The sequence below is a fragment of the Euprymna scolopes genome, chromosome 5, assembly GCF_053919585.1.
Source record: "Euprymna scolopes isolate OS-2025 chromosome 5, ASM5391958v1, whole genome shotgun sequence".
NCBI classification, from domain to species: Eukaryota; Metazoa; Mollusca; class Cephalopoda; order Sepiida; family Sepiolidae; genus Euprymna; species Euprymna scolopes.
Window position 1 is genome coordinate 148,329,932 of NC_136486.1, and position 24,577 is coordinate 148,354,508.

At 33.8% G+C, this 24,577-nt stretch overlaps 1 protein-coding gene across 10 annotated transcripts in view; it reads right to left on the reverse strand.

Moving 5' to 3' along the window:
* The window catches only part of LOC145277016 (synaptogenesis protein syg-2-like), an 824,542-nt gene that overhangs the window by 337,548 nt on the left and 462,417 nt on the right, over nucleotides 1-24,577 (reverse strand). For all 10 annotated transcript variants that reach the window (XR_013868085.1, XR_013868082.1, XR_013868084.1 and 7 more), the window contains exon 6: nucleotides 2,963-3,229. Coding sequence is in view for 6 of the 10 variants with exons in the window: in XM_080128618.1 (XP_079984744.1) it covers nucleotides 2,963-3,229 (267 nt within the window). In the remaining 4 variants the exon portion in view is untranslated. The remainder of the gene's footprint in view (nucleotides 1-2,962; nucleotides 3,230-24,577) is intronic.

Sequence of the window (24,577 nt, forward strand, 5' to 3'; positions counted from 1 at the left end):
TCTCCTCATCTCTTTTGATTTTTTTTGTTATTTCAGTTTTTAGTACCACATAGCCTCTTTGAAAAAAAAAAACAAACAAACCATTTGTTTAATTTTTTGTATGTATGACGAATAATGAGTTCGAAGGTATAAAATGCAAAAGAAATTGGGCGATAAAATCGTTTTATGAGATTTTATTAAATATTATTAAATGAGCAAACATTTGAAGTTCAAATCTATTTAGCATTACGCATGTGATCAAACGAAAAACACGTTTAGAATAACGGATATTTCTCACCAGGTTCAACGTCCTTCATGCCTCCATATGGTGCAGGTCGTACAACTCTCGCACCCCAGAATTAACCAGATCACACACTGCAGCAACATTCTCATTTTGGGGCATGAGCCAGCTCTTTCTCACTCTCGTGAGAACATCCACTCTGTTTTTCTCGGAGGCCACCTTGATTATGCGCAGCTTCAGAGAAAACACCTGCATTAGCTCAGCCAGCATCCCATCTCTGCTGCCCCTTTTGTCTTTACTCTCTTATCATTTGAAATCATTGATTTTAACCAGGCGAACACAGTGGCAGAGTCTGTTTTCACACAGATGTCGTGTAGTCCCCATTTCTAGGCTAGATTTACTCCTTTGATAACCGCATCCAATTCTGCCACATTGATGTAGCTAGCATTATCCTCCTTCCTCAGCCAAGCCGCGTCCTCTAAAACCACTCCACCATATTCCAAGACAACACCTGTTGCAATGTTACTTGCATCACACCAAACGACTCCATCCAGTGTTCGCGGCAGGTTCCATGTACCCCGAACTGGGTCTTGCCTTTCCATTTCTTTTAGGACCTCTTCGATCAAGGTGGAAGTTCTTCCTTCCACTTATCAGCCCATCCTCTTCCTTGGGCATGTCTCTTGATGTAGAGTAATGCCCGATCAGCCTGCCACATATGGAAAAAAGGTCCCGCTTGTTGATCTCTTCTTTCATTTGTGGGATCTAATTCCCCTTCGAAATTCCAGACCACTTGATGCACGTTGTTTCAGCTTTAGGCCCAAGGCCACTCCTTTGTTCAATTCTTCAGGTGTCTTGGCGGCCAACCCGAACTTCTTCAAGTAACCTACCATTTCCTTTGCAGTCACCAGAGTTTCATTTACGAGAATGTCATCGATGTACGAGCTCATTGCACCATCATCCTGAATTGGAACTCCTTTACCATGCTAGAAAACTACTCATAGGTGACAATATCTTGTATCTCTACAAAGTCACCATTTGCTCATGCATGGGGGAATTATTGTCAGACCTGGGCTGATGCATCTAACACTAGTTTCTCTTTTAGACAAGGTTCAAAAATAGTCTCAAACCTAATATATCCCGCCTTATCTGCTAAGCTCCAACCCCTGTCTCATCTCTGCAGTTTTGCATCTCTGTGCGTTTTACAAATACTTTAATAGAATGTGCTTTGATGAATTTGTAGCGTTTGTGCCCCCTCGACGTAAATACCTTCGACAAGAAGAAAAATCCTAATACTTTCACTCTAGAGAGTTCTGAATGCCGGAAAGTTTCCTACTTTAATAGTTTCTCTCCTCGAGTAGATAGACTTTGGAATTCCCTGCCTGTTTTCTGCTTCACTGACTGTACCAACATGTTAAAATTTAAATGCAATTCAAATAGAAGATATCTCGCTTCTCAACTTCCGACATAGTTCATCTGTAGACATGGTGTAAAATAGTAGCTCCTTACATACATGTGGCAATATGCCTTGGAATGAACAAGGAATAAAAATCCGGATCAGTTAGGGGTTAAGAACCCCAACCAATGACGGAAACAAGAGGAACAGTTTTCGGTCATTAATAAAACTATGTATTTAAGATGCAATTTTATTATACATACAAATTGGATTTCTTCTTCACTGACTAAGGACTGGAAAGATAAGATTCTTAAATCCACAATTTTAACGTCGGAAATCCTGCCCCCCTCCAATTGTACTGTACGTTAAAAAAATATTTATGCCCCCTTGTTAAAATTTTTTTCCCTATGTTAAGAATCGATCTTGTGAAAACAACTTGGCTATTTTTCTCATCCAAAAATTAAAATGTTTATCGATGAAAAAGTTTTGTCTAAATAGTTTTATGAAAAAGTTTTGTCTAAATAGTTTTATGAAAAAGATTTGTCTAAATAGTTTTATGAAAAAGTTTTGTCTGAATAGTTTTATGAAAAAGTTTTGTCTAAATAGTTTTATGAAAAAGTTTTGTCTAAATAGTTTTATGAAATTAAAATGCCTACTAAAAATAATACATTAAAATGTTTATCTATGAAAAAGTTTTGTCTAAATAGTTTTATGAAAAAGTTTTGTCTAAATAGTTTTATGAAATTAAAATGCCTACTAAAAATAATACATTAAAATGTTTATCTATGAAAAAGTTTTGTCTAAATAGTTTTATGAAAAAGTTTTGTCTAAATAGTTTTATGAAAAAGTTTTGTCTAAATAGTTTTATGAAAAAGATTTGTCTAAATAGTTTTATGAAAAGGTTTTGTACAAAAAAAACACACACAAAAAAAACGCAACCTACATTAAAGAATAAATTTTAGTAGACAAAAACCGAGCTACTATATGTTTTATGTTTGTTTAAAATACTCCTTCAGCATGTACGAAAGTCAAGGTTAACCGGCATCAACCGAATGCCGTTTCCATTGTTTCGCCCATCTGCTAGGGATCTTTGAACTTTAATTCGTCCAAAACTCCCAAATGAAGGTTTTTAAAAAAATTTTTCCATTTTAATTCCATACATATGTCTCGTAGACAACAAATACTTTTTTCTTTTTCAAAATAATAACAAAAACAACAACAACAACAACTAAAATCATGAAAAATTGTTTGAAAATTTAAGGCGAGATTTCTTGTGTACGCTGTCCACAAAACGTTAAATTGATCACGTGAAAAACTGAAAAATACACAAAATTCCTATAAATACTTACAATATATGGTCAGTCGTTTCATAACAGTTTTTTTCCAAGCTTGAAACTTGCCAGTGCATATACAGTCGGTACCATGCCACTGCCGACTAAGGAAAAACGAATGAGCACAGGCAGGTACTCCAGAACTGTTGACTCCACCACACCACAGTTGCACACGAGGTGCAGGATTGCTGCCCACCCAGCGGCAAGCCACGGTGAGTGTAGTGTTTTCGGTTTCAGGAATTGCTGTCTCAAACCCTTCTATAAGAATGTCACCCTGGGGTATATCTGGAAAGAGAAAATAGAAAGAAATATAATAAACAGATAAATTTAACAAAAAACTCGTCACAAATTTATAAATATTCTTATACCCACACATATATATATATATATATATATATATATATATATAACTACTTCATTTGCTCACATAAATTTAATATACGAAAGTGTAGATTTATGCCTAAACTTTAAGTATTTACTTCAAAAGTGCTCAATACGTAGGTAGAGATAGTTAGTAATTTATAAAATATATATGGCGATTAAGCTACACTGAATATTCTGCGTTTCATCCACTATAGGATTCTTCAGGCTTATGAGCGAATTTTGTGGTTGCTTCTTGTTTTTAAAAACACCGTATAAAAACAACACTAGCGAATAAATACTGGGAACTCAAAGAAAGCGGACATTCGCCGGTAGTCGAATGGAAAATAATGAGACAAGCTACCACGTGCAGACATTTAGACGACCCATGTAAATTATGCCTCCATGAAAAATTTGCTATCCTGTCCTTTAAAGAACCTCAAAATCTATTAAACTGTAGACGAGAAATAGCAAACAACTGTGTTCACAAAATAAAACTTACTCTAGGATAGAGATACAAAATAGCTTTAAAACTAACAATAACAATAGAAAACAAACAAATAAATAAATTAAATAAACATGAATATACATAAACGATCACACATATATGTATATATATATATATATATATGTATATATATGTGTATGTATGTGTGTACACATAGGTATATTTATATATATAAAAAAAAGGAAGGAAAAGATCTACCTTAAACCACTAACCTAGTTCTAAAACAGATCCTTTGTTCGATAAAATGCATGCCCATTGGCTGATAGGAGGGGGCGCGGTGGATACTAGAAAGCTGATTGGCTAACTAGAAATCCTCAACATATATAAAAACAAGAAGCAACCACAAAATTCGCTCATAAGCCTGAAGAATCCTATAGTGGATGAAACGCAGAATATTCAGTGTAGCTTAATCGCCATATATATTTTATAAATTACTTTATATATATATATATATATATATATATATATATATATATATATATATATATATATATATATATATATATACTCACACATACACTAAAGGACCACTCAACATTGCCTGACGTTGCTTGGCTGTAAAATGCAGTTAAATATGATATTTTGATTTTAACAGATATTCTATTTATTAGGTTGGTGCAAAAATAATGTTTTTTATCAAATATATATACGCCAAAAACGACATTTTTTTGCACCAACCTAATATTATTATAGAACCAATTCTCCAATATATAGCAGTTATTTCAAAGGTTATAAAAAACAGTACGATTAGGGTGGCATCAGCTAGAATCGAAACTAAAACATATCCAATGTTATTTCTTACCATCAAAACTTCCACAATAACGTTGGTAAGCGTATAAATGTATATTTTCACATGCATAGAAGATACACGTTTAGTCAACTTACGTCTACCAAGTTAAGATTTTTTTCTTCAATTTTGACCCCTGAGCAGCTTATTTTACCAGCTAACAACCAAATTAAATTTGTTCCACAGATCTGAATCCCCCCTGTATATTAAGTTTCAACTCTGTAGACTAAAAATGGACAGAGTAGTTTGGTAGAGAACGTTCTGCATGCAGACAGACACGGACACTTTATATATATATATATATATATATATATATATATAGGTTTGTGAAAATGTAGGATGTTGCATGTATTTTCTACTTTTAAGTATATGCATCTTTCTAATCAGAAACTCTATGCTTATGAAATAACAACAGCACATACGTAGAAATGAACTGATATTTTATATCAATTTGAATTTTTGCTTTTCTTCATAAAACAAGATGGTGGTTCATAGTATATAGCGGTTACAAAAAATTTCCATCAATTAGAGATGAATTCAAGGAGAGTTGTTCTTTTTATAAATTTAAATGTTACATCGCTATGAATTTTCAATCTTTGAGAACTTTCCGTTTTTTTTTTGTTTTGTTTTTTTTTAGCCTGCAGAAGAAATACCCATTATTACCTTACAAATATCGGTTGTTTCCCTATGACCTGTAAATGTGGCAAAGTTTTGTTTAAAAAAACAAAAAAATAACGATTGGTAAGATGAATCTAATCTTAGACTTTGGAATCTAGCAAAATTGTTATCTAATTACATATGCTCTGTTCTTATACTTTAACATCGAGCTTCTGATTAAAAAATATTGGTATATATAAAGAATAAAAAACATATGCAAGCAATTACATTCTCATAAACCTCTCTTTCTCTCTCTCTCTCTATATATATATATATTCTAGTAGGGCGCCTGGCATTGACCGATCGTAAAATATACTTAATATGATATTTTGATTAATGCCGATTTCATATTTATTATTATATTATATTGGACCCAATATATAGTAATGATTGAAAAAGTTAAAAAAAAAAAAAAATGACGTATAATCGTAACCAAAACGTTAAGCTTACGATTTATTTTTTCCTCTGCTGTTAATGAATGAGCTAGTGAGACATGCTTGCTGCAAGGCAAAAATAAAAACATGAACTAATAGCTGCTACGTTATGCATGCATATTCGTAATGCTGTTGAGCGACCATCATCTAGAAAATTTCACATTTTAATATTTTCACATTTTGTACCGGTTTTCCCGGGCTAAAACCCAAATATAAAGTTTCCCATGGGTTCAAATACCTTATATATGAAGTTTCATGTCTGTAGACCAAAAGCTCTAGGCGAAGTTTGGTAGGCAAAATTTTTTAAACAAAAATATATACATATACATAAATATATACATATACATAAATATATATGGAAAGAGTTTTGTGTTTACTAGAAACTTTTTACACAAATATTACGCAAGTATAAATCATGTAGAATATCTGCATTAATATAATTACACATAATAATAAACTAAACATGACCATCTCATAAGAATACCGAAAAAAATAATAAGGAATTAATTAAAATGAATGTTTAAAAGAATATGCAAATTAGCTAGATCTTTTGCTAGTGAATGCAATTCAAATTGAGCTTAGGTATTTGGACAATGGCAAAACATTGTTAATTCACTGCCCGCATAGCAGCAGCCGTATAGCACAACGGTTAGAAGCTCCGACTATCATTTGGGTGATTGGGTTTCGATCCTGGCTTAAGGTAGTTGCTTGTCTAGCCGCACTGATGAGCTGTGAAACAGCGAAACAGTACTGTATGTGGATGCCTATATATATATATATATATATATATATATATATATATATATATATATATATATATAAAAGATTATACAACCCATACATATAAGAAAATTGTATTTTCTTTTTAAATAAATAGAAAAAAAGGGTTTTAATATGAATATCAATACACACAAAAAAAAAAATTATAGGAGTATAGATAGTGGCAAACGTTCACAAAAAAGCACTCGACTGGCTACAACCACAATAAACAATTTCTCCCACTCTTTATCTTTGCCTACATCTAAACGCAGATTCCATGAACAAAGCTTCTTTCCAAGAACTGCCCGCCTATGGAATTTTGTTCCGCTGATCTGCTTCCCGGCTGACTACAATATGGTGGCCTTCAATTCCAATGTAAATAAGTTCTTGTTGAGCCGTCCCCTTTAAATAATCAAATTATGCTAAATTACCACCATTACTACACTATCACCTTACATTCATTAACCTTTATCCTTGAGGGGCCTTCAGGCCTTGATATGTTATGACTCCTTTGTAATATATATATATATATATATATATATGAGAGAGAGAGAGAGAGAGAGGGAGGAAAGGGCAAATGTCTGTGTGCATGTAAGTATGTATGTTTTGCTAAAACTCAAAAAATCCAAATCCAAACTCTCTAGAGTTGGTTATATTCCTGATCAGCATTGCCTTAGATGTGTTACAGAAGATCAAGTCAAATCAAAATTATATCATTGGTTTCAAGTATGTGAGGGTTAAAATCTCATTGAGTATCCTCAATTATGATTGAAAAATTGAAGTTTGAATAAAAATGGGAGATTCCATATTCATTATTTGGACGTTAGGTTATATTCCATACAATTTTTTTTTTCTTCAGTCAGATTTGAACCCTCACTGACTTGAAACTGACAGTATAATGTTCACTGAATTGACGTTTTGTAACACCATTATAAATGAATATTATACCTTCTTTTTAATTTTTAATCTTTCAAGAAATTTTAAACGATTTTAAATAGCTGAGCACTGTTGGATGTGTGTATGTGTGGTGTTTGCACAAATTGTTGCAGGTGTGCCTGAAGGGAAAATAGAAATGAAAAGTTTATAGTAAAATAGATAAAATCCCCATGAGAGAATTCACAAGCAAAGAGAATGTCTAAAGTGAAGGTCAAATGGGTCAGTCTCATGTTCTGAATGAAGGCTTAATTTACCCATGATACTAATTTGTTTTCGTTGCTTTTGAGACAAGAGTAATGTTATCAGATTATAGAAAATATATAACTATCTACTTTATATATATATATATATATATATATATATATATATATATATATATATATATGCATGTCTGTGTCTGTGTACTTATGTACATATATATGTATATTCCTACATATCGCATCTATATAGTCATATGAATATATATATATATATATATATATACACACACATTTATATATATGCATATATACTGTTATATACTTGCACTTATACAAATATATACACATATACATATATGTATATAAATGCAGACGGACATACACATGTATATATGCAAACATACACACATTCATCTCTTTCTTTATATATACACAATCGATTTATATGAAGACCTTTAAAATGAGCACTGAAGAAATCTAAGAAAATCAAAATACAAAATCAGAATGAAACACAGAATCAGCAAAGCTTGTGTTTTGCTCTTCTGACAAAAGGTGAACATGTCAAAAACACCCAAAAAGGACCTTAAAAGTAATTTAAGACAAACAAAAAAGTCCGAATTATGTGAGGTATTGAAGATAGAACAATGTAGAAGAGTTGGCGTTGTCTTTTATGTTATAAGCCTCACAGCTATGTTTTCTCGATGTGAGGGTTCACAGGGAACACAATCTCGGACAGCTTGACATGTCATTGTAGTTTGCTGACATTAGGGAATTTTATTTGTTCAGCTCTGTTTGCTTGCGTACGGGTCAGAAAATATCTCGATTATCGTTATCCAAATTTTTGCAATCTCAGGAAAAATGTGATCTCCATAATCTTGGTTACTTTGTAATTTCGGTTACATGAGTCTTTTGTACGATAAATCCATTATAATTATATTTGACGTTTCTGAATTTTTGAGATGAGGATTGATTATTCATATTATTTGGATTCATCAGACTACTGTTCTCATCTTCAGTGTGATTTTCAGAACGTTTCGGTCGATGTAACCTCCGACGTTCTTCAGGTATATCTTGTCGAACTTGTGAATCAGGACAGAATTTCGAGCAGAACCCTTTATTTACTTCATAGGAGTAGTATGCTCTTGCTCCATCAGCCATGACTAGATAGAGGTCCTTAGTAATTTGCAATTGTATTTTTCGGTCACTCACACTGAGGATCGAACTACAATTGCAAACTACTTAGGACCTCTATCCAGTCATGGCTGACAGAACAAGAGCATGCTACCACCTTGAAGTAAATAAAAGGTTCTGCTCGAAATTCTGTCCAAATTCGTTGCAGTTAATTCTACTCTATGCGACCAAGGCCGCCAACCCTCAATATTTCCTCCTGTATCAGAAAACACTATGCGACATACAAATATCTGTACTTGACGTTGCCAAACTAATCAAAAACCTTGATTCCAGTAAAGCAACTGGTCCTGACGGCATTCCTATTATAGTGCTAAACAAGCTTCGACCAGAACTAGCTCCCATACTTACAAAGCTGTTTAATTGCTTCTCAACACCCTATAAAACCTCGTCAGTATGCACAGTATTTAAGAATTCAGGTGATCGGCCATCTCTTTCTCAGTACAGGCATATAAGTCTCCTGTGCATCATGAGTAAGTTGCTGGAATCTATATTAAACAGAGAAGTAGTCAACCACCTCAGCTAAAATAAACTTCCTAGTGACATACAATATGGATTCTGTTCTGCTAGATCTATAGCAGATGTGCTTACGGTTATATCTCATAGGATTAGCGAATCTCTTAACGAAGGCTTCCTCTCTAGGGCAGTTGCTCTTGACATATCAAAGGCCTTTGATAAAGTATAGCATAAAGGTCTACTTCACAAAATCTTCAGTTACGGTATAGCAAGAAATGTCTTCTCAATTATTAAATCATTTCTCTCTGATAGGTTCATAAGAGTAGTGGTTGATGTGCAGAAATCAGAAGCTCACAGTATCAATGCTTGAGTCCCTCAAGCGTCCATCCTGGGCCCAACTCTTTTCCTGATCTACATCAATGGTCTTCCAAATCATATCCTTAGATCATTCGTAGACATTTATGCTGATGACACTACTATCTATAGCAGTACATCAAAGACCGTAAACGACCAAGTTCTCTCTGATTCTATCTCCTCTGATCTTGGGCATGTGGCACAATGGGGAAAGAAGTGGCTGGTTACTTTTAATGCATCTAAAACTAAGCTTCTGTCTTTACATCATCAACGCTCTGATCTCCATCTGGCATCAATTGAAATGAATGGCTTTCGTCTTGGGGATGCTCCATGTTGTGACAAGCTCCTGGGCTTGACCTTTACTCCTGATCTGAGATGGAACACATACATCAAATCTGTTGCCAAGGTCGCTGGAAAAATGGTGGGGTCCTTCTATCGATCTGGTAGATCGATCACTGCTGATGCAATTCTCTACTTATATAAGAGCCAGGTACGTCCAGGGGTGGAGAACTGTTGCTACATCTGGGCAGGAACTGCTAGAAAGATATTATCCTGCCTTGACAGAGTTCAAAATAGACTTCGTAGCCTAGGGGGGTGCCCTTTTCTCTTCTCTGCAACCTCTTTCTCACAGAAGAGATGTTGCGAGCCTGTCTATGCTTTATCATTATTTTAATGGCAAGTGCTCGTCTGAGCTCCAATCTGTGGTCGCCTCTCACCAAACTTTTACGAAAAACACTCGTCTAGCAGAAATCACTATCAATAATTTTCCCCACTCTTTATCTGTGCCTAAACTTAAACGTAGATCCCATGAAAAAACTTTTTTCTTAGCACTGCATGCCTGATTATAATATGGTTGTCTCCAAATCCAACGTAAACAAGTTCTTGATGAGCCGTTCCCCTTAAGTAATCCAATTTGCCAAATTTCCACTACTAACAATTACTACATCATTGTCCCATTGACTACTGTACACTTATTAACCCTTATCCATGAATGGCAATCGGGCCTTGATAATGTGGTGACTACTTTGTAAAAAAAAAAAAGAGATAGAGTTTGACGGACAGACAGACAGACAGACATATAGCCTTTTATATAATAAATGTAAGCTTTATTTTTACAGTTTTTACAATGCAATATGTGTATGTGACTACACATTGTCATGCTTTGTCCAACAGAAAAAAAGGTAATTGAGATGAGGGATGATATACTACTTTTCTACTCCGAACAATTAATATGATACCAACAAGAATAAGGATAATAAAACAAGAATAAACTACATAGAACAACAACAACAAAAATAATGTAGAAATATGTTGATTTCGTTTCGATATTTCATTTCATTTAAAAAACGGTGTCCAGAAAAGTATTTCATTGAACAGAATCAAGCAAAACTTGAACATCGAATGTAGCAGCAAAACCTGGAAACATATACCAGAAAGAACTGTTGGAAATATGTCGTGCACCATACGATATGAAAAGAAACTGAAATTTTAAAGATCTCCATCATTCTTACAGTTATTGGAGCAACTGAACTCCCGAAGAACAATTTCAAAAACTACCTCACGAATATACTCAGTGTACCAAGTGCTAGAGAAATACAAACAATTTCACTTCAAGGAATAGTTAGAATTCTAAAAATATCCTTTAGTTCGAATGCTTGGGATAGTGGGTGAATGTACACATCCGGCAGAATGCCCCATCCCTAGTAAAAATAAAATAAATATGTAAAGGCAGAAGTATTGATAAGAGAAAGGAAAGTTCACAGACGAAGTAGGTAAAGATAATGGATAGGGTTAGAATTGGAAGGAGTAGAGTTAACGGTAGACCGAACATCAGGAGTTTGATTATAGAGGATTAGTTGATGGGTATGTTTTGGTGGTGAGTAGGTATGTAGAGAAATAAGGTGCATACTAGAAATCTAAGGTTGTCTGGGAAGCAACACACACTGTGTGTGCAGTTTTAGTCCAAGGAGACCAAGATAAAAAAAAAAGATAGAAAATAATTCCAACTCGCTTATTCTTAGTAACAAAAACACTTTTTCATTGTTACAGCCGTGATATCATCCACATGATCTCGAACCTTATTTCGTTTCGTGCTCCCCGTCTCTCGCGTGATCGTTTTTTTTTTTTTTATAGTCTTTTTTTCTTTACTGGTGACGTCACTTCGCACACATTTACATGCGCGCATCCACACTATGTAACAGAGAGTGTAGATCAAATGTAAGTAAGGAGTACTGATAAGGCGAGTGCTACGACAGTTTGTGGAATGAGGTATGATAGATTGGTTGTTTTTGTTTTACGGCATATCAACCCTTCTCAGGTTATCTAATGCCGAATCCAAATATCAACCCTTCTCAGGTTATCTAATGCCGAATCCAAAGATTTTGAAGAAAATTTCTTTAATAGAATATATTTGTTGTTTTCAAGTCGGTTTCTATTTAACCCATAGTTGGCACCCTAACAGGTACTACCACTTTGGGTCAGAGTGGACCTGGGAGCAAGCTTGGGCCTCACCAACGGATATAGTTTAAGGTCATATCCAGGACCAGGTATGATAGAGGTGTAAAAGAGTTTATGCAGTTAATGAGAATGGATTTTGATGAAATTATAATTATTATTAATCCTGTCAATTAATGTTATCAGTCTTTGAAAGTCAACATTTCTTCTATGTCTAAAAACACCGGGAGAAGAAATTAATTTTGGATTTTCCGTTTTTCCTTAAACTATTAGGAAAATATATTTTGAATAAATTAAGAATTAACGCTTAAAAATAAGTGATAAACAGGAAAATCTAAGAATGAAAAACAAAGGCAGCAAAATAATTAAAAAATGAATAATGGACAGATATTCTGAAAATACGTCCATTCAATCTGTACATTTAATGATACAAAAAGCACAATGTGACAACCCAACGAAAATACAATTTAAAATTTTAGTATGAGAGACTGACGAAAATGTTATTTCAAATTAATACGTGACAGACTAAGGAAAATTTTATTTCAATTGTAAACATGACAAACCAAAAATGTTATTTCAGTCTTAAGCAGTACAGACCAAAGTAACTGTTATTTCAAACTTAAACATTACCAACAAATAAAAATGTTATTTACAACTTCAGCGTGACAGACAAAAAATGTTATTTCAAACTTAAGCATGACAGACTAGCGAAAATTTTATTTCATACTTAAGCGTAATAGACGAGAAAAATGTTATTTCAAACATAGCATAACAGATGGATAGAATTTTTTTTTTTCCAAACTTAAATATGATAGAATCACCGAGCTACAGACAGAGACTCTTATAGAAATACTTAGACACTTTACCAAAGATGCTTCCATTGTATCAGTGGATGTTTAATCATAAAATTTCTATATCAAATCAAACTGTGATTGACAAACGATTGAACAAAGCCTCTTACAAAGATACAAGGACGCAGTTTTATAAAAGATAAACCAAAAAAATATCAACAATAAAACAAAAAAAAAACGGTTCCTGCAAGATGAAAGATTATTCCAGAAAATCCATTTTCGAAGAAGAAATGGCAGTGAAAGTGCTTTTTTTTCTGATATCTTCTTCGCTTGTGCTTTTTGTTTTAGTGTTTAATTGAAACACTTGTCAGAGAAAGAAAGGACAATAGATTTTAGAAAGATTGGAACGGTTTTGCTGTATTTATTAGATTTGACAAAGGATTAGTGAAATGGGGGAAGGGTTAGGGTTATCAATAAAATGCAATTCTTTGAATAGAAAATCTTAACCATATGATTATCTATTCTTCTTTGGATACGTAAACATCAGATCTTAGTCGAGTATGTTCGTAATCATTTTTACAAAGCAAATTGCCAGGACAAATAACACCCTACCTGAGAGCTCATCTTTCAAACTCTTCGGCTTAATATTCACAGGCAATATGAATTAGAGCAAGCACATTGAGGACATCGCCAATGCTGTTGTAAAGAAGGTGGACTCCTCTACTTTATTAGAAAATTATTCATACCAAAGTGTATCCATGGGTCGAGTAATGTTGCCACATCTGGGCTGGTGCATCTATCGATAGTTTCTCATTCTTAGAGTAAAAAAGAAAAAAATCTGAAATCCAATAGGTTCTACACTATCAGCCAATCTCCAACCTCTGTTCCATCACCACAAGATTGCATACAGGTTCCTATTTTACAAGTATTTTAATGGAACGCCTGACAAACGTGTAGCAAGTGTGCTCCATCGATTAACCCAACAAGCGGCAAAATCCCATCCCTTCACTGTTGATGTTCCTGGTTGTCGGAAAGACTTCTACTCTAATAACATGGAATGTTTAAATGGAATATGAATAGACATCTCGTTGGTCAACTCCCCCCAGACCCCTGTAATGCAAAATCCCCAAAAGTAGTCCCTTATGTCCAAGTGGCAATATGCCTTGTTTGAAGTGAAAAACAGTTCTCCTGGTTTACATAACTCTTCAAAGGTATTTGCACTCTTATCAACGGAGAATCGTGAAGATATTAGACTGATCTATATTTTTATGTAAAATTCTACTCGATAATTTTTCCCTAATTTTTTGGTGTGGGTTCCTACTTTTGTCTGATACGCAAGTATGTAAAATAGCTTTCTTGTTGATTTATTGTGAACTTCCATAATTCTCTTGTGTGTTTTGATATAATTGCACCATTTAAAAACTTTTTTTCAGTAATTCGTTACAACGTATCAAGGCCAAAAGCCACTCGAGGGTGAGCGTTAATGAAATGGAATAATTGTCAGTTGAAAGATTAATATTTTGGCAGTATTTAAAAAGGAAATGGATTAAATTTGATTATTTATAAGGGCGGTTTATGACAAGTATTTATTGACATTGAATACGGTTATGGTGGAATCTACAGGGGAAAGTCCTGCGATAATGTGTTCCAGCAGCAGAAAGCCAAGGTATAAATCATGTTTAATTTATGTCGTTGGAACTAAAGAAAATAGTGTAAGTTATAGCTTGTACAGTGTCTTTTTTCTTTTTCTCCTTTAACTATTTTCTTGTAGATGTTTATATTATTCTCTCTTCTGTCTTTTCTTTCACCAACCTCAGAATCAATGAAATATTTTTACAATAGCCAATGTCAATCGCGGTACAGATAAACCTAAGACAGTTCCATCCCTGCCCCGTTGCCATCAAAAGTGACAATAAGCTGAAGATGACACACAAAACTCTATACTTCATTGAGAAAGAATGCAGAAAAGAGAGGGATGTCGTTTGCCATAATTGATTCTTTAATTAGACATTTGAAAGTAAACCTATAATTATAAACCAATGCCTTTTTCTTTGCCGTTCACATGCTGCTGCAAATGTTTTTCTTTCTTTTTTTTTTTGTGTGTGTGAAGAAATGCCATGTAGATTCTTTGATAGAAAGTACATGTTAGATTGAGTTTACTTTTATTTGTAATTCAGAAAATTATAGTTGTGGACATATTTTGGTTGTTGAATTTGGCGGGGGTGGGGGGAGGTAAAGGGGAATAAAAGCAGAAAGCTGAAATTGATAGAATGGATTCTAGATTATTTCAACTATTTTTCGGATACATACATACATATTTATAAACGGCTTTATCTGTTTGTCTGTCACGTCTTTGTAAAAAAAAAAAAAAAATGTTTGGACCATTCTACCGCTCTAGAAAGTATCTCACTCCCAACGTAATTCTCTACCTATACAAGAGCCAAATACATTCTAAGACGGAGTACTCCTAAGAGTACCCTTTCCTGTCTTGGCAGGGTACAAAACAGTCTTCGAAATCTGGTGGACAGGGACCTTTTTGCTTCTTATACTTTTTGCTTCCTTTACTTCCTATTTCTCACAGAAGAAACGTTGTGAGTCTATCTTTATTCTATATTTATTTTCATGACAGGTGCCCCTCCCCTGCAAAACATTTGCAACAAATACTTGCCTCGTTAGTACAACTGCCAATAATTTCATTACTCTCTATCGGTGCATAAAACCAAACTAACATTTCCCAGAGCAAAGTTTCTTTCCTAATACTGTCAGTCTCTAGAATATAATACCATGGGTCTGCTTCCCAGCTTACTATAACATGGTGGTTTTCAAGTCTAATATAAACCAGTTCTTCTTTAGATGTCCTCTGAAATAATTAAATCCTACCCAAGTTCCACAATTATCGGTCATCACGGTGTTGCCTCACCGTTTGTCCAACACTAATTGACCCTTATCCTCGAATGGTCTTTGAGTTTTGATGAGCGGTAACCCCATCCAGTAAAATCACTACATACATGGGTTAAAAGAACACATTTTAAATGCGTTCAAACATCAGTCGTTCTATCACTTAAGTTTGAAAGAGTATTATTAAAGATCGATCTATTCAGTGGTTAATCAATTCGATTTTTTATATTTTTTGGTCACACCTTATTAAAGTAAAGAGCAACTCGAGGACAAGCGTTAATGAAAAAGATTGTCAGCCAAAAATTGATTAATACAACGAACATAATTCGCTTATTTAGAAGACAATTCATGATAAATACTTGTTGAAAATAGATTTGAAGACGACTATATTGCAGTTCTCAGGTAATAAATTCTGTGGTTATGTGTTCTACAAACGGGAAACCCTTTTATAAAAGCTCTGAATATGAAAATTCCTCTTAATGCTAGGTACATGGAAGAAGAAAGGATAGTCTTTTTCTGTTGTGATAGAAGAGGAGTTCTTGCAATGAGTGTTTCACAAGAAGAGATTGGAGTTCAGTCGAGCATCTATAGAAATAAATTTGCTTTGGTTGTTTTGTTTTACGAGATATCAACCCTTTTGGGGTTATTTAATGCCGAATCCAGTATTTTTGGAAAAAAAGTTTTATGCTTCAAGTTCTTTATATCTTCAAATATTTGTTTATGGAGTTTGGCTTGGTTGGTTTGTTTTGTTAGTTTTGTTGTTTTTGTTTGTGACTTTGTAGAACATGATTGAGTTTTACAAAGGGAAAGGAAAACAGAACAATAACATCAATGTTTAATGCATTTCAGATCAGGAAAGCAGTATCTGCAGACAGTCTGATCTGGTAGCACCAGTCTTTACATTTAAAATGGCATTTTTGTCCACCAACTGCATAGATTGAATGGACGCATCTTGTTCTCGTTTTGTTTACCATATCTTCCTTTTCCGTTGCTTTCTAATCATGATTATTTTTCTAGCTTTTACAGATGCGACCATATATCTGCAGAGAGGCTTTGTATGTATGCAAGTTTGATGATAGCATTTTCATCACTGCATGTATTGATTTAATGATCACATCTTAAGAATATACATTCTCGTTCCTTTTTTATTAAAGTATCTCAGTAAAAAAGTACATGTTAGATAAGATTTGCTATCCATTTGTAATTCAGAAAATTGTCTGTTCCATTTTGGAGTATAGGGGAATGGAATATCGAGAATGGAATTTCTACAGTATATGAAATAGCTTTTAGATTAGTTGAACAATCTACGAAAAAAATAAATTACACTGATATTGAAATATGTATCTTAATTCCTAAGTGCTTATCCATGAAACTAACTGAGTGGTTCGGTGGATACGAGAACTGTAATCTCGGGCATTGGTTCTTAACAAACACTCGTCTTGTTACAACCACTATCAACAATTTCCGCCACTCTTGATCTATGCCTAAATTTAAATATAAATTCCATGAACAGGTTCTTTCTTAGAACTGCTGCCTGCGGAACTCAGTACCACAAGTCTGCTTTCCAGATAACTACAACAAGTCCAATGTAAACAAGTTCTTTTTGAACTATCTCGTTAAATAATCAAATTCTACTCAATTTCAAACACTACCAATCACTACACTGTTGCATCACTGACCACCTTACACTCATTAACTCCTTATCCTCAAGTGGACTTCAGGCCTTGATAAGTGATTACTCCCTTGTAAAACTACGTTCCGTGAAGATGCTGACAATCTTTCTGTGAATATCCAATTCTAAAAAAGAATCAAAGAAACTCATGTAAACACAAATTGAACAAATAAAAAAGTCATGACTTGCTGATTCTTATGAACTTATATTTACTTATATTCACTTGCCTCTCCACGAGGGCAGAGTAAGGCACAACGTCGGCTTTTAATGTGGGAAAAATATCGCTACCAAAATTAGGACATAATTAAAATTGTTTCAGTTTAGAAGGATTTATTCTTCATAAACCGAGGACAGAAATAATTGTAGTATCAGAATAACTACTACACTTTGCTATCAAAAAGACGAAATATTAATTTTAATATAGCCATATGGAATAGCTTCCTAATGTTATGAAATGCATTTATTTATAAAAATACTTTTTAAACTTAAGTATGACAGATTAATAAAGAGATAGATGATAATGGTAACTTTCCTTCTCGTTAGACAATGGCGTTGTATACCTAGTTGTTGCACTGCATCTGCTGTGGCTATATAGTCCAATTCTAAATTTACGGTTTTGGTGACACTTGCTGCAGGTGGAGTCAGTCATAGGAATGGTGGGACGGCTGTATCCTCTGTCACCTGCAGACTCTTTTTTTCCCCATCGTCTTTCTCTCTTCTCTTCTGCTGATTGAGTTTAGGTTAATAACTGGTAACTGTTAATTCTCTGTTGTTTCTAGTTGCAAGCTGGAGTGACCTCTCCAGGTGCAGGCCTAGGTGAATGAAAAGGAGACCTAGGTTTGCTCTGTTACCAGGGTTCCCCTTTCAGCATTAGAGTTCGACAGAAAGGCAGGCCAATACAGTCGGTGTCAGCATGGCTGTAGGAGTTGCTGCAAAAGTGTTGCAGTGTTCCACCATCTATCAGGAATCCAAACCGGATTTTTATCAGGGTTTACTCCTTTAGTCTTTGCCTTTCCCAAAACATCCACAAAGTAGTGGAGCTATTTGCCTACAGCTGGGGGTTGGTTCATTAGAACCAGTGTGCAACCACGAGAGATAATATGATATAAAAATGTATGTCAGTAATGCTATATTTGTAAAGATTGAAGACATGTTTTCGATTGAAAGGATGAAACGAAATGGAAAATCATGAAAAAAAATACACAAATATCTTTTAGACTTTTACTTTTATGCACCCCAAACAAAGTTTATTGCTACTGAGACGTAAAGGGCTACTGTGATTATGACCAAATTTATAGGGAGCATGCTAAGTGGGGAGTTGTACAACAGAACATGTGTTCACATTACATTAAATATTCTGCATGTTAGTGCAGTCAGAAAAACAGGGTGCAAAGAGGAAATTCCAAAGACATTCCATATGAGAACAGAAACTATTGGAGTGAAAAAATTTTTTCCAGCATCTGAAAGCATTTACAGTGAAGAGGTGTGATTTTTCTGCTAATCAGGTTTGTCAAGCGTCTTTACATTGAGGGGTACATGTACAGTAAGTTAGTTGGAACACATTCTATAAAAGTACTGATAAAACAAACACAAGAATGCAACACTATGGTGATGCTACAGGGGCTGGAGCATGGTAGACAGTGCAATATCTATTAGGTTAAAAACTTGTTTGCATCCTGTCCAAGAAGGAGGGACTAGTGGCTGGTGCACCAGATCAAATGTGACAACAATGTTCCATGCATGGGTGAATGGCGGCTTTGTAGACAGGATACAGATTAACATAATAAGTTTTCTAGTATAGGGAGCATACCTTCTTTGAATTGGAGATAGATATTTTAAATAAGAACATATGTAATAAAGATGCACCCATTTGGCCTGCCGATTAGAAATTAAATTTCTATTTTAAACCTTAGTATGAGTGACCAAGAAAAATGCCATTTCAAAAATGAAGAAACAATGAAGGGACATTTTCAGATGTGTCTAGTTTACCTATCTCTGTTAGAATCTCTCACACTTCAGTTTTAAATTGTAATTTCTTCAATCTATTAAAGCTTAACATGGTACCATTTTCGCTCTCCTAAAATTGTCCATTGTTTTTATTGTCAACAGAAACAGCTGTTCATTTCTCTGAAGTAGTTGGTGATGAGTAATTGTAAAGATAGTCGCAGTGATGATGTGGCAGTCGCAGAGATATTTTGTTTTATTATTAAGCATTATTGTAATGTTATTTAGTACTAATACAGATTGTAGCGTTAGAAAAAAGTAAAGTCTCTCCTTGTTCTGCTGTATACAGTTGGCACAGTAAATAGTGACATCTCTCTGTAGTAGTTACAGTACTAGTTGTAGATATGTTTATATTTTTTTCCTTTTATTTCTTTGTGGCTAGAATCAGCATCGGCATGATATTTTGCTGTAAGTGTTGGACGACTTTTAGAAATTGACTATTTTTCACCAAGTTTGTATTTATCCCTCTTACTCTGAAGTTCACCTTTCTTCCAGGTTTTCCAAGTTTTTCTTTGTCTTCATTTTTGACCTTGACTCAGCTATCTCAATTTTTCTACAGCTACTAACCCAGGAATTTGTTTCTACATCTACTAACCCAGGAATTTTTCATTATGAACATACCATTAAAGTCTTCTCCTCAGATATATATACTGTCCAAAATTGATTTTCCTTTGAGTTCTTAGATTTGAGCCCGTCTTAAAGAGTTACATTACACAGCCATTGTATCATTCTAATACAATTTCTCTCTATGCAACACATGTCCTCAACCCTCATAGTCCAGGTTTAACTTCCTTACATCATCACACTGCATATACATGCCTGATAGACTCTACCCTTGGTCGATGTGTTAACGCTCTGATGTTTAGTAATAGCAAAAGTTCCATAAACTTCTAATTCTAGATTTCACACCAACACCTGTTCCACCCTATGTCCCAATGCTATCAATATTTCTGAACCTATATTACTTCGCCATCCATGCATATTTTTTTCTAATTCATGGAAGCAATTAAAAAGAACATAAAGAACTCCATTATTTGCTCTGAGGTTTGATTTACTTTTCAGAGTAATTTGCACAAATACATCAAGATCAGCTGCACCTCTCTCTTTCAGCTACCATAGGATGGAAACAAACTTGAAGCTGAACCACTCCAATGTATACTCGCCTCTAGATTTTCTGCCATGTACTTCCTCTTCCCCTGACGTCATATCATGCCACATAGTCATAATTCTAAAATTTTAACTTCTAAATAGAATTTTTTAATTTTCTAAATCATTATAATCTCATGTGAAAAATACTGTTCTTTATGGTAGTTTCACATATCTGCATTTATACAGCACAATCACATTGGCACACCAGTTCTCATTAGATCACCAAAGTTAAGCAATATTGAACCTGGTTAGTATTAGATGGATGACTAATTGGAAATACCAGGTGCTGTATGTAGGAAGATGCCGACACCTGCGTGCAAAAATTGCAAAAACCTAATGATTGGGAAATACAAGCGATTGGCGATCACGTGTGAATTTCTTATTCCCATGAAACTTCCTCCTTTGGAGGAAATTGGTTCAAGTAAAAGTGAGTGGCGCTATTTTTTTTTAAGTACCTACATCTAATCGTATTATTTGGATTGATTAATTGTCATTTTCACAACGTTGCAGTCGATATAACCTCCTACCTTCTTCAGATGTATCTTGTCAAACTCCGAAATGTTTCTGTTAAACTCGGGAATTTGGATGGAATTTCGAATGAGGCTAGCATGCTCTTTTTCCATCAACCATGGCTGGATAGAGGTCCTAAGTAATTCGCAATTGTATTTTTTTGGTCGCTCACAGTGAGAATTGAACCTTCAACCTTCAGAAGAATATCACTTTTACAATTGATTTTTCCAAGTACTCTAACCACTCCAACCGGTGTGTGGGCAGTTCTAATATAAATTTTGGGAGCCTTAAGCCTTTTTTTCTAATTGAAAATATCACTATTTATTACTAATTATTATTACTATATGTTACTATATATGCTACTGTATATAATCCTTTTACTTATTACTGTATGTATTATCTATTATTTATAATTCCCGAGTTTCACAGAAACATTCTCAAGTAAGACAAGATACATCGGAAGAAGGTCGGAGGTTACATCGAGCGAAAGGTTTTGAAAATGACACTCCAAATAAGAACAGTACTCCGATGAATCCAAATAATACGAATAACTAATGCTCACCTAAAAAATTCGGAAACATAATACCTACATTTAAATATTTATATTCAGTTACAGTTATGTTTTAAATAGTCATATATGATGCCACATAGCCATAATTCTAAACTTTCAAATGGAATTATTATTGTTTGCTTCATTATAATCTCTTATAGAAAAATACCGTTCGTAATGTTATTTTCTCATGCCTGGATCTAAATATTGATATTCTGTCGCACGTTTCAAATAACATTTTCATTTCTGCTAAGCACAAACAGTTTGAACGGACGCATCTTAAGATTTGATTTTTCTTTTGCCCTCATCCTTTCTGTCAGCAGACAAGACTCCCTTTTCCTCAATACATCTTATCTGCCAAATGGATCACAAAGTGAACGATTTTCCCAAGGACATACGACTAACACTGAGATGAGCACTGGCTGGCGATTGGATCATGCGCCGATGCAATAGATTTGTATCTGTAGAAAGAAGGAAGCCGAAAAAGTTGTTTCTGATCATGTCTTCCACCAAGTGGCAAAGGAATCATTACAATTTCAGAGTTAAGTATCAAATGCAATCATGTGCAATTTGTGACTGACATTTGTAACCATATGAATGTGCGACTATTACGCATGCTCAGCCTCCAATGACAATGTATTCTTGCCTACAATTCACAGGTAAAGAGAAAACGAAAGCGGTTTTCTAAAGAGAGAGTATCAGAAAAGTAAGCATTTTCTATCTTAGCAATACTAAATGAAAATCATATATATACATATCTATATATATCTTGAGTGAATATAAAAATATATACTTTTTAATGTATATATTCCTTATAAAATAGTCCAAATAGTTATGAATAATACACTCAATTAATAATATGTATTAGCACCTTATTTCAGTTACCACAAGAATTTCAATCCACATTTATGATTTTTATTTCTTATATTTATTCATATTTATGTATGAAAAAAGTAAATATATAAATTCGCCTATATATTAAAAAAAAGAAATAAATATAAAAAATTAAAACCATGGTTGTGGATTTACTTTTTGTGGTAACTGGAATGCAAATTTACAGTATGTAATATATATATATTTCTATCTCTAAAATTATATAAATGCAACTTTGTCTGTGTGAGTTCGTTCCTTATAGACTCCAAAAACGGCTGAACAGATTTTCTTCTAAAATTTACAGAACTTTAGTGTATAAGTCTGGGAGTGATCTTAGTTAAGTTTCGTCTCAGAATATCCCAGATAATCACTGATAATCGGGAATCGAAACTGTTATTTTAATTTATCTATCATCGATAAAGCCATTTTTTCATGTTGTCGCTTAGCAACAGTGATAAAACCACATGCCGTGAAAATTCTACTCTGGGTAAGTTTATAGCATGTTTTTTTTTTTTTTTTGCATGATGTAGTCTTTAGGTTCAAACTCCGCACGTAAATTTCCTAATGTTTTTTTTCATTAACTGTAAAGAAGTTTATATAAAAGAAACAGTAGGTTCTCTAGAGTGCAATGTAGAATAACATATCTTTTGGACTAAGTTACTGCATGAAGGCACGTGAAGCTTCATTGCGGGCGATTTTACAGATTTCAATGACATTAAAAATATAGGAATGTGAAATATTCGTTGATCATCATTCAATCCTGGGCAACGTCGGGTCTCCTTGCTAGTATATATATATATATATATATATATATATATATATAGAGAGAGAGAGAGAGAGCGAGAGAGAGAGAGAGAGAGAAAATACGAAATGAAAATTTAAGACAAAAAGGGACTCCAATTTATGAAATAGTGAATAAACAAGGCAACATACTAATACAAATAAAGACGCAAGCATCATTAAAGCAGAATGAAAATATTTCAATTCTTCTCTTCTTGGTTAATCTTCCAGCCATTTTATATATATATATATATATATATATATATATATATATATATATATATATATGCACATATATATATGGTTTTCTGAGGGGCCAAAAATCGAAAGATCCGGAATTGATATATTGATTTCGCCTTGATTTGCTATGAGTAAAACGGCCTGTAAAAATATATCAAAGTTTTGAATTGAAAAAAAAAAAAGAAGTTAAATGAATAAAATATTGGTCAATGGAAGGTAGTCTAATCTTATCTGTTTCTCTCTCTCTCTCTCTCTGTGTGTGTGTGTGTGTGTGTGTGTGTGTGTGTGTGTGTGTGTGTGTGTGTGTGTGTGTGTGTGTGTGTGTGTGTGTGCCCAGCCTTACCCGATCGAAAGATATTTCCGGGCAGAGGGATTAGTCACATACTCACATACTATTTAAGGTACACCAAATATCCTAACTTGTTACGAAAAGTTACGTTAGATTTAGGGAAGCATAAAACACATCCGTCTTGGTCTATTAAACACTACGTAACTCTCATAGCTCAAAAGGGATATAACTCTCATAGCTTAAATAATAAGCTTACTAGCGGTTTTAAACGTAGCTGTTGTCAGCTATTAATAATTGAAAATATATTGAATTAAATATAAATTAAATAAAAAATATAATAAATAAATCAACTTGAAATAATATTCTTAAATAAAATAACTAAAATTATTCTATTACAAAAAACAATAATTAATTATTACTCTATTACTATCGATTACTATATTGTCCTTTTGACTATTCTACACTCTTTATCCTTGAGTGGCCTATCGGCCTTGATAAGTGGTGACGCCTAAGTAAAAAAAAAAAAAATTACAACAAACAATAGTTAATTATTAAAATATATTTTTTAATGTAATATGCAAATGAAGTTATTCATTGAATGTAGATTTCTTTTGAATAAATAGGATATGTAGAAATCACGCTGGAATAGAAGTGTATACATTTTCAGTACGAAAATTAAATTGTGAATCAATGTACCTTTTGTACATATTAAACAAACAAACATACTGGAAGACGACTTAATTATAATATAGGGTGAGTCACGAGAAACAGATGTTTTTAAGGA